Source organism: Typopeltis vanoorti, chromosome 22 (assembly GCF_054136105.1).
Source record: "Typopeltis vanoorti isolate ZY-2024b chromosome 22, IOZ_Tvanoo_1.0, whole genome shotgun sequence".
Classification (NCBI taxonomy): domain Eukaryota; kingdom Metazoa; phylum Arthropoda; class Arachnida; order Uropygi; family Thelyphonidae; genus Typopeltis; species Typopeltis vanoorti.
In genome coordinates this window covers 72,549,931-72,562,180 of record NC_143570.1, presented here as the reverse complement: position 1 = coordinate 72,562,180, position 12,250 = coordinate 72,549,931, and the positions used below count along the sequence as shown (strand labels likewise).

The window sequence follows — 12,250 nt, the reverse complement described above, 5'->3', positions numbered from 1 at the left end:
ATTTTAGAATTGCTAATTGTTATCAAGAACTGGAAAGTTAGAGAACAAAGTGACCCAGCATTAATTCTGAATAATTTCAGCACATATTAGGCATAGTCCTCTCTAGAGGTCATTCAGAATCAATAGAAATCTGAAATCAGAGAAAGCTGTTCAACAGCTTTGCATAAATCTTTAGATTTCAGGAAAACTTTAGGGCTATGATGATGATCATATGAGGTTATCCAAAAGTTAGAAGAATTTGATTAAGTGTGCTAGAACTGGTTCTAGTATCACTCAGCAAGCTGAGAGGCTGTGTTCTTGGGTTAAACATGTTTTTGTAATGTTGTGTTTTAGTGGTTTGGCGATTTTCATCCAAGGCATTATTCACAAGGAATCCCCCCCCCCCCTGGTCAAATAGCAAGTTTTATTGTGAGGTTCCGAAGATGCTAAGGGAGCACATTCAGCACAAACATCTAGACAAGTGGAAGAACAACTGGGTTCTCTACTATGACAACGCATCTGCTCGCACATCACTAGCTGTTCAACAGTTTCTTGGTTTCAAAAACCTGACAGTCAGTCCCTATTCCCCTGACCTCGCCCCTGTGACTTTTTCCTGTTCCCCAAAATAAAATTCCAGCTGAAGGACATCATTTCGACATGACGGAGGAGATCCAGGGATAAACAGAATCATGGAAAAACCACTGTGATTGCTGTATACAGTCTAATGTAACTTCCAAGGAGACAGTAGAAACTAGGAGTTAGGGTAAGTAATATATACAAACAGTGAACAGTTCACAGATCAGGCTCTGTTAACATTTAGGACAATGTAATCGAAGTGGGAGGTGGAATGCGATTATCATCATATTTATTATTTTATTTATTAGTGTGTAACAACAAACCGATTTAAAAAAAAAAAAAAAAAAACATGTAACAGTAGATGATAAACAAATGAATGGGTAAGTGAATTCAAATAATTCACTATTACAGTGAAGTTTTATCAACATCTAACCAAATTTTATTCTTAAAGTTAAGGAAGAACTTAACATTTCGGACCTGCTACCATTATCTATCACCAACAAAATATTGGTTTCATGATTTAAAAGTCTTACCTTCTTTTGGAAGTTCCTTTTTAATATCTTTAATTTCTTTATCAAAGTCATCCTCTCCATCAGTGGAATGTGATTCTATTAACTCATTGGCAGCACTGAAAAAAAATCATAAAATTAGAAAATAATAATAATAAAATAACAATAAAAGCAGTCTACTATTGCACAGTGTAACTTTTATAGTTTGGTCTGTCAACAATCTGATCATAGGCTACAACTAAAAGCACCTAACCTAAGTGTTAGTTGCCCACTGGCTGAGTTGTGACATTTGAAATACATAGTGTTATATAGAGAAACTGCAAGTATTCTAGTACACCACTGTAGGGTTGTCTGTCTGATTTGAAGAATGAAAAGTGCTGTTACCTTGATCTTAAACTATCTGAGATAAGAAAAAAACTAAAGAAAAGTAATTACTTCCATCCTTGATAGGAAATATGAATGCAGACTCTTATAGGAGACATGAAAATTGAAAATTACTCATTTAAGTGAAACCACTTAAATAAGTAATTTTCACTTTTGCAACCATACGAGCTCTTCACTACAATGAGAAAAAAAAAAAAAGAAAACTTAATACCACACATTTTCAGGTTTCCTGAAATGAAAACTCCAGGAAAAGGCTGCATCTTTCTAAAATTTATGATACAAATATTTTATCTATCATAGCTCGATCATGACTGATTTCATAAACAATGGTATGTGACTGCATATCAGTTCAATAAAACTACATATATCCAAAAAATATACAACAATCAAAAAATACATTACTTCCAATAGGGAGTATCTGAATCAAACTTGAACTCAATTTAAAAATTTTAACAAGAATATCCTATGTTTTCTTATTTTACTTAAGTGTAGCATAGGATATTCTTGTTAAAATGATTCTGTTCATTCAAGAAAATGATGCCACACACAGATAGACTAGTCTATCCATAATGTAGTCCATTTGCTGGTAAAAAATGCCCAACAAAAAAACAGTAAGCATTCATACATACAGATATGAAAATTAAAAAAATAAAATAAAATAAATAAAAATGTCCTCCAACTCACCAGTGGCTTTGCCAGTGTGAAATATGAAAACAAGGGCTGGCCTGAGAGTCAAACAGTTGGGAGGCGACATTTACCTTGCCCATAAGGAATACAGAGAACTTAATGCATTTTACTAGTGGATCCTATTATGAGATACATTTGGTTGCTTAACAAATTAGGATGAGCTGATAATTTGTTATTTACCCAAACAAACTGAATACAATGAATGACAAACAATCAAGCTGCCTCCTGAATGAAGCATCACAATGTTGTTATAAACAAAAATTCAATATAGCAAACTATCCATTATAACAAACTGTTTGTATGGTTCATATAAGTTTGCTGTAATGTCAGTTGAACTGTATGCTGACTGAAATTACATAATCAGATATGCTAGATGGGCATTGCCTGGTTCTACAGAACTCCCAATGTTTTTGTTAGAGAATCAGTGATAACAGTAAAAACCCACTATTAAAACAACTTCAATCTACACAAAATTTAAGATAGGCTGGGTTGAGTTGTTTCAAATCACTGCCATAGCAGCTAAGGCTATAAGGCCAGTGTACATTGCCGGCCGAGCGGCTAGCATATCCGCTCTCCAGCCAAAAGGCTGCAGGTTCAAATCCAGCGTGGGCATGGACGATTGTCTGTGGAGATACTAGTGGTGGTGGGCAGTAAATGGCATTAGTGTAGTTGGTGGATTGAGTGGTGGAGACAGAGAGATGTAGAGTAGGTGTCCTCCCTCGACGAGTCTTTGGACTCCCTGGAGGTGTCACGTAATAATAATGATAATAATATGTTTATTAATTGTGCATATTCTCTGGCTGGAGTGCCTGTTTTGAGGAATGAAAAACCTGAGTTTTTGTCACCTGCATAGGAACCTTAATAAGTTATTTTCAACTGATGGTGAATTAGCTTAACTGACCTTCTACTGAAAATAACTTATAAAGTTCCTCATGTCCTAGATGAAATTCCTATCTTTCCAACCAAAGAGTAAATGCCATGATGTCCATGTGAGTGATATAGAGGCAGTGAAGAGAAGTACCAGCAGTGTGAAAAGCATTAATGAAAAAGAAGTGGAACTAGCAGAAGAATTAGAGAATAACACATCAGCTTAACTGGTATTAGTCAGACTAAAAAAAAAATGGGTGATATTCTTCTAAAAATAACATGGTTTTTATTCATGGAATCGGAGATCATGGAAATTGAACAAAGACTTATTTGTGCTTAGGTCAGTTGGTAGGTTTGGTAAGAAACCGATTAAAATAAATTATTAGACTATCAACAAGAGAATTATAAAAATTTGAGAATATATATATATATATATATATAAGAAGTAATATGGTACAGTAATTCAATCATGAAATTTGCACTTGCTATAGTCACTACTTCAAGCTTTCCAGTAGCAAAAATGAAATACGTGGCAAATATAACAAAGAAACAGAATCGAAAAGTACAGGAAATGGTAGTGCTTGTTGGAAATAATGATTTAATTAGTGATAATATGGCATGAGATAATAAGATATGAAAGGATTGTTGGAAGAAGAAGAGAATAAAGAAAAATGAAAATTGTTAGTTTATTAGCCAGATATGACAGCAGTGAGTTAAGGAGGGATATGATAACAAATGATTAAATGTGCAGACTGCATAGAAAAAATGGATGCAACTTTCTGGATGTGTGAAGTGAGTTTGATATTATAAGAGGGATAGCCTGCACTTTAATGGATTTGGCATCAGAAACCTGTAGAAATCATTTATTGGGTTGAGAGACTTAATGAGAGTTAGAGAAACTAGATCATCATGGGAGGAATGGCAAGAGTGTGTGTGTGTGTGTAAGTATGGCTTGGTATGCAAACATGCCAATGATACAAATGTTGTTAAGCATGGTTATGAGTATGGAGTAAAAATTCTGGAATGTGTTCCAATAGAACAAGTGGGGATTCAGAAGAGATCGTAGTTGCACAGATCAGGTCCTTAGCTTAACAACTTACATTGAAGCAGGGTTTCAAAGATGCTTGAAGACAACTGCAGTCTTTGTTGACTTGACAGCAGCCTACGATACTGTCTGGAGGGAGGGACTCTATATAAATTCCTTAAGATCATCCCTTGTAAAACACTGGGGCACCTCATAAACAAATTATTATGTGATCGATATTTCAGAGTGGTAAATGGGGGAAGTATCAGTAAACAGACAGTGCTTAAAAACAGGCTACCACAGAACTCGGTGCTAGCACCACTGCTTTTCAGTCGTTACATCGCAGACATCCCTGAAACAGTTAGTATAAAGTTTGCTTATGCAGATGATTTAGCTTTGGTAATCAGTGATAAAGTCCACACGGTTAGCCTAGTGGCTTTGTGCTTCGCAACCATATGCCTGGGGAAGGAGTGTCCTAGGTTCGATTCCCGTCGGAAACGTGAGGAGCTGAAGGATCTTCCTCAGCCATAGCCAAGTTAGCCAGTCTTGGGCACGGGCAGTAGGGTTTTTTCAGCCAGTTTATCTGGTGTTTTTCATCCCACAAGCAGGCAAACCGGCCCTGTGAACACACAGGGATACAGCCAAGAATACCTTGAGGCATAGGAATGACCATTCTATCCTCGTATTTCGGTTACGAAATCCAAGCATGCTTGGAAGGTTGTGGGCCTTAAAGGCCTGTTAAAGTCATTGGGATAGAAATCAGTGATAAATCCATAGCAAGAACTGAAGAAATATTGATAAATGATATGTTAGCCTTATGGCAGTTCTATAAAAAAAAAAAAAAAAAAAATCAATATTAACACCAAATCCTGGTAAAACTGAATGTTCTTGTTTTCACCTTAATAACAGATTTGCAAATCAAAAACCAGAGATACAGTGGGATCTCGCTAATCTGAACTAATAAAAATCGTGCTCGTTCGGATTAGCGAATTTTCCCCCAAGAGACAACAATAACTAGTGTTTAAGACAAAAATAATCAGATTCTAATGGTATTAGAATCTGATTATTTTTTAAATTTTATTTAATTCTGTAAATAAATAACTGATAGAAAAAAGCTACTGTACTGTAATGTAAAACAAAAAATAATAATACAGGGTGTTTCAAAGAGAATGTCCCGATTTGAAAATTTTATATCTCTGCAACTACGAACCACAAATGAATGCCACTTGTATATAGCCTTGGCCCAGAGTTTGATATGACAACTGCCAGATGGCACTACTAGCGCTCAAATAGCTGTTATGCTTACTTAATGAGAAGATGGAGTATTTATTTTGCAACTGTACCACATTTTCATTATTAAATATAATTATTTGAAATTGGGTCATTCTGTTTGAAACACTCTGTATAGTACACACAAGTTTATTTTAGTAAAAAATTTAATTTGTATGTACCTGTAATGTTTAAGGGTTCTGATTCAATAAAATTGCATAGTTCAGTATGTAACTTAATTTGCGTAAAAAATATCACTTTCTTGTATACAACACAAAAAAAAGTTTCACAAAATAACACAAAAAAAGTTTTTATTTCTTTGTAAAAAAGTCACTGATTTTCTTTTGCTTCTTGGATGCTAAACTTTTTTCGAATGCTTTTTCTCAGAGCTGCATTAGCAACAAAATTTTGTACAATGGCTTATCATTCTGCTTAGTCCATTCTATACACATATTAAAACTGTCAGCTGCCTCTTCATGTTTTACTTTTTTTTCTTTGAGTTCTTTATCGTCATCATCGTCTTCTAATTCATTCTCTAGCATCATATTTATAATTTTAGCATCTGATTTGATTTAGAATTCACTTTCGGTTCTACCTGTAATCCATTCCGTAACATCTGTTTGTGAAATTTCAACATCTGGATTTATATTTTTAATCAAATTATGCACGTTTTGAATTTCCTCTTTTGTGTGTATATTTGTGATTCATGCCGATAATACAGTACGTACTGTACAGTATAAAAAAGCAAACGTGAACACACAATAAATCAAAACAGGCCTCCAGTATAACAGTACAATTGACAGTATGAAAAAAATACTGCACTGTAATAATAATAAAATAAATAACAATAGTTAAAAAAATAATTATTAAATAAAAATAATAGTACACAAAATAATAAAACGTAATAAATAAAACTTTTTTTCTTTCAAACCGCAGTTCGGATTACTGGAGGGTTCGGACAAAAGAGGTTTGGATTAGCGAGATACCACTGTATATGTTGATGCAACATTAATTTCATTTAATCCAACACCTAAATACTTGGGGATAACCTTGGATAGAACTCTGTTATATAAACAACATATGATTAATATCACTGCTAAAGTACATACTAGAAATAATATAGTTCAGAAGCTCTGTAGTACTACATGGGGCTCAAGTGCCACAACTCTACGGTCCACCGCTTTAGGACTGGTCTACAGCGCAGCTGAGTACGGTGCCCATGCATGGCTTAATAGCCACTACGTCAACAAATTAGATGTTCAATTTAATCTCACTATGCGCTTAATAACGGGCTGTATCAGAAGCGCACCCTTGCAATGGCTTTCCATTCTGAGCCATATTTCTCCTCCAGAATTGTGATGACAGGAAGCTCTGCTTCGTGAATATAAAAGAATCTCAAATAATCAAAATCTCCAAAATACATCATGAGTTTATTCCAGATGCTTTATCTGATAGATTAAAATCCAGAAGACCTGCCATTAAAACTGCCTGTAATCTCAGTCAGAATGCCAGCTTGATGAATAAGTGGGATGCACTGTGGACTCAAGCAGTATCACCTGAAGTCCGTAGCTACATAAACATTCTTCAAAAACCATCTCGATTTGACCTGCCCAGGAATATATGGAAGACTGCTAACTGGATCCATACAGGTCATGTTGCATGCGGAGACTTACTATCAAAATGGGGAAAGATACTGAATCCCCACTGCCCTTTTGAAGCCGAGACCCAAACCATTCATTGTATAGTTCAGGAATGTGAGTTAATGTCATATCCAGGTCCAGGTGAACTAAAGGACATTTTTGTTCGATCCCCAAAGGTGATCAATTGGGATTAAAAATCTAAATGTAAAAATGTTTGCTTGATGCTTGTCATATATTTAATACCTGTATTTTATCTGCTTGATTGTATTTTACTTATTATTTATAATTTTATATATTTATCTTATCTATATTCATATGTATTTTATTTTATTCCTTTTAACCATGTGTATATGCCATACGATAAATAAATAAATAAATGAGTATGGTGAAAGGGAAGAAATGTACACTTTGAGTTCAGACTTTTTTTGGGTGTCTGTGGGTGGAAAACAGGAAGTAACCCAAATGGGCCAAAGCAGACTATAAATGTAAGTATACAAAAAAGCCAGGACATAACTTGTTATTTCTATACACAAATGCCAGGAGTATCAGAAACAAGGGGATAGAGGTAATTGACCTGGTGAATGTGTTTTAGCCTAGGACTGGCATTAGTGAAATCTGGTTTTCAGAGACGGATGAGAAGAATTGTGGAAGAAAAGCTTGATGAAGAACAAGCTGGATTCAGGCCAAATAGAGGCTGTCAGGATCAGATCTTCACTTTACGACAAATAGTCGAGAAAGCATGGGAATATAACAAAGATCTGTATTTAAGTTTTGTCGATTTGGAAAAGGCATATGACAAGGTGCCAAGAAAGAAGCTATTCAATACGCTGCAGTTATATGGTGTCAATGGGGCATTATATCAAGCAATACTTAGTCTTTATTTGAGTTGTGAGTCAGCAGTTAGAATTGAAGGAAGTACAGGAAGATGGTTTAATGTTAAATCTGGTGTGAGACAAGGATGTACATTATCCCCTCTGTTATTCATTATCTATATGGATCACATTATGAAGGAATGTGGTATTAAACCTGATATCAAAATTGGAGATGTTAATGTCAGCTCTTTGCTTTATGCGGATGATGTTATACTTCTAAATAAATCCGCTACAAGTCTGCAAGATTCTCTGACTAAATTGAATAGCTGTTGTAATAGATATGGTATGAAGGTCAGCAATAAAAAGACAAAGACAATGAAAATAGGCAGAATCATTGAAAATGTCAACTGTGTTGTGAAGGAGAACCTGTGGAACAAGTAAAACATTTCAGCTACTTAGGCACAATTTTTACTGAAGATGGTAAACTAAATATAGAAATAGACAACAGAATCAGCAAAGCTGGTATCGTGGGAAGTCAATTGAATAAATTCATATGGAATAAGAAAGAAATTAGTCGGAACACTAAATTAGCTGTATACAAGACTGTGTTCAAACCAATTTTAACTTATGGATCTGAGAGCTGGGTCAGAAGTAAAACACTTGACCAAAGACTAGAGACCGCAGATATGAGAGTCCTGAGAAAGATTAGAGGCGTGAACAGATGGCATCAATGGCAATATCATATTAAAAATGAGGATATTAGGAAAGAACTTGACATTGTCAGCATCCAGGAATGCGTTAGCAGAGCTAATCTCAGATGGTATGGTCACTTAAATAGAATGGGAGAGGAAAGATTAGCAAAACAAGTGTTCTCTGCCAGGTTGGCAGGAAAACGACCCAGAGGAAGACCAAGATATAGGTGGAGTGATACAGTACAAAGTGCCTTAGACGATAGAAATATAAGATCTGATAATGTTGGAGTCTTGACAAATAACAGACTGATTTGGAGGAAAATTGTAGATAGGAAGTTAGTAATGATGTAATTTTTTCATGTAGTACTGTCATATCCTGTACACCCCTTGAGGGTACATGGCAGGAATTTGATGATGATGATGATGATGGTTTTCAGAGACGGATGGAATAACTGAAACTGAGCATGAAGGGTACCATATTTTTAGTAATGAAAAAAACAGGAAGGGGGGGGGTAGATACAACTAATGATATTAGATGATTTGTGTCCAGTTAGCGTAGAAACTCATGAAAGCAATAATAGTAATAAAATCCCATGTAGCAGCAAGTTTGAAGCTTTCTGGTGGGATGTAGTATAGACTTGGTGCTTCAGCTGCTGTGGAGGATGAATTGCATTACAAATTACCCTGATGGGTACTAAGTGAGTGATCATTATGTATGACTTAAATTATCCCAAAATTAATTGGATAGAAGTGTAATCTCATGACAAGAGTGAAGAAGAATTTATTGAGATGTTGCAAGATGGCTTTCTCAAACAGCATGTCAAAGAAGGAATTCAGGGTTAAAGTGTTAGATGTGATCATCATCATCAGAAGTGTCATTTAACAATGTGACTGTTTTGCATCCAGTTGGTGGCAGGATCCCACTGTGCTGTCCTGGGAAATAAATTATGACAAGTTGAGTCATTTTTGTACTATGGTATCAATTGTTGAATGGGAAGAATTTTAGCAATGCATAGAAAGCTTTTGAAAAGATGCTTAAATGAAGCAGTATCTGAATGTGTCCCTAGAGTCTGAAGAACATTACAGAAAGGTAAATTGGAGTGTGAAAAGAAATTGGCTGTGCTGCTGGCTAAAGGCAATTGAAAAGAATTCTCTCACCATGTTGCAAGTAAAAGACAAAATGAATGTGGAAGAATAATTTTAGTGAAAGCAGACAGTACCCTTGCACCAAAAGCAGATGGGATTATTCAAATAACGAGTGCTGACTTCACTAATGGTGCACAAGAATAAGGGTATGCAAAGTTCAAGAGCTTCGCATAACCTAGATATGAATTCATCAACAGGGTCAGATGGAATATCAGCACATATGCTAAAGGGACATTCAGCCGAATTGGCTTGGCCTTTGACATGTTTGTATAACCTTGAATCGCAGCTCAGGAAAGATACCATATGGAAAGAGCATATGTTAGTTCTGGTGCACAAGGGTGGTTAAAAATTTGATATGACTAATTACCAATCTGTCAGTATCTCTGGAGTGGTGGTCAAGATTTTAGAAAAGTTGGCAAGAACCCCTGTACAAAAATAGGTTGAAAGATAAGCTATACTTGGCAAAGAACTACACGGGTTTTCTAAAGGGAAATTCCATTTCAACAATTTGCTCATATTTTATAATGTTATGGTTGAGTTGGATAAAGAGAATGGATACACTAGGATACTGTTGAACTTTGCTAAGGCATTTGATAGGATACCACATGAAAGGTTGTTGCATAAACTGGAGAATTTGGGACTCACATATAACTACTGACTTAAACAAGTGGGTGGCTGATGGATAGGTATCAAGAAAGTGGTTCATGGAGTGTGTGAATCTACTAGATGTAAAGTGACCAATGGTGTACCCCAGGATCAGGGAAGGACCTAACAGAAGATTATTGCTTAAAGCAGGGAAATCAGGGATACTACTAACAGAATGATTTTAAAAAAATAGAACAGAGGGTGAATGATAATAGCTATCAATTCAATTCTAGTATGTATAAAGTTATGCACTTTGGCATGATGTGATTTCCAATGTTATATTATACATGTGGGATTATGCTACAAGAAACTGATGAGGCTATGAACCTTCAAGTTATGATGGATAGAATATTGAAGTTAAATTTCACTGAAGAGTGAAAAATTGCAAATGAAACATGGAGAATAATTGCAATGTTGAAACAAACAATGACATGAAAGGAAAAAAAAGTCATTTATTATTATAATTACAGCTATTTTGCCTGCTTCAGTTTAGGAGTACCCCTGTTTAAATGTCATTGGCTATTTACTCATGGATTCTTAGGGCATTATGAGTGTAGATGTACTAAAAAGTATATGTAGCCTAAGGAATAGAAAATTGCACATACCTTTTTCTGGGTGTTGTGGCTTTTCCTCAGTCTGCTATGTCGAAAACTGCAGAGTGTGTGTGTGCCCCCCCCCCCCACACTCTGCAGTTTTCGACATAGCAGACTGAGGAAAAGCCACAACACCCAGAAAAAGGTATGTGCAATTTTCTATTCCTTAGGCTACATATACTTTTTAGTACATCTACACTCATAATGCCCTAAGAATCCATGAGTAAATAGCCAATGACATTTAAACAGGGGTACTCCTAAACTGAAGCAGGCAAAATAGCTGTAATTATAATAGTTTATAAAGAGGAGTAACATGGGAGTTTTCCCAGAAATAATATACAAAAAAAAGTCATTTTGCACAAGGGCTATACAACTATATGTGGACTGTTGTGCACAAATTTGGTCTCACAGGTTCAGAGGGAATACAGAAGATGTGTAAAGAAGAATAACAAAGACGATATCATTACGGAATGTAGATTACAAGGACAGACAGGGTATGTGGACTGCAAACACTGATAAATAGGAGTAAGAGGGGTAATATGATAGAGGTCTATAAACCTCTGAAAGTGCGTGAGAGATTATTGCCTGATGAAATTTCTCATTGTATAGCATGCGGCGAGAGAACAAGGGGAGGGGGACATCCATGGAAGTTTAGTTTGTGTGCAGTTAAGCAAAGGAAAACAGTTAGATTTTAATCTCAGAAAAATGTAGAAACAAGAAAAGCCTTATTATGTTATTGATATCAACATTATCCATTCAGCACATTATCATCATTATTGATAATAATGCAGTGAATGTATTTAATATACAAGACTGTAGGAGATTTGAAATATGAAGTGGCAACTAGTAGAATAAAAAAAAAACGTCTATCCCACTAAAAAGAAAAAAATAGTACATTAACATTCTCAAAATGAATCAAATTCAACAGCTCTCAAATGTGAATAGTAGACAAAATGTTACCAAAGAAAGAGGAAATGAGTTTGTAAACAAGAACCCTAGAGAGTGAGTAGCGATATCTGAAGAAAACAGATAACTCAGTCAGGGAAGAAAGCGTTGAAGTTGTGTGCAAAGACAAGAAAAATAAGAAACAGATTGTGGGTACATTACTCAAAAAATCAACATATGTTCTTAGAGAACAGTGGAAAAAAAAGGAAAGTCTTGACAGCAGGGCTAATAAGAAAGCTAATTAATGGTAAAAAGAGTAATGCAAAAGGATTCATAAATGAAGACTATCAAAACAAAAAATTTAAATGGTTTAAGTACATGGAGTAGTAACTTGGATAAAAAATAAAATATATGAGATAACTGACAGAACAGTGGCAGAAAATATCCAGGAGGAATATGGTCATAAGTGCATTTCAGTAGTTGAGGTAAAAAAAATAAGCTATCTAAAATCTGAAACATGGAAAGGCAGCTAATGTAGAGCA

General features: G+C 35.3%; 1 protein-coding gene across 4 annotated transcripts in view; it reads right to left on the bottom strand.

Annotated features, from left to right (window-relative positions):
* Sap130 (Sin3A-associated protein 130) overlaps positions 1-12,250 on the bottom strand; it is a 474,798-nt gene that overhangs the window by 107,402 nt on the left and 355,146 nt on the right. For all 4 annotated transcript variants that reach the window (XM_090411834.1, XM_090411836.1, XM_090411835.1 and 1 more), the window contains one exon: positions 1,089-1,183. In XM_090411834.1, the coding sequence (XP_090267960.1) occupies positions 1,089-1,183 (95 nt within the window). The remainder of the gene's footprint in view (positions 1-1,088; positions 1,184-12,250) is intronic.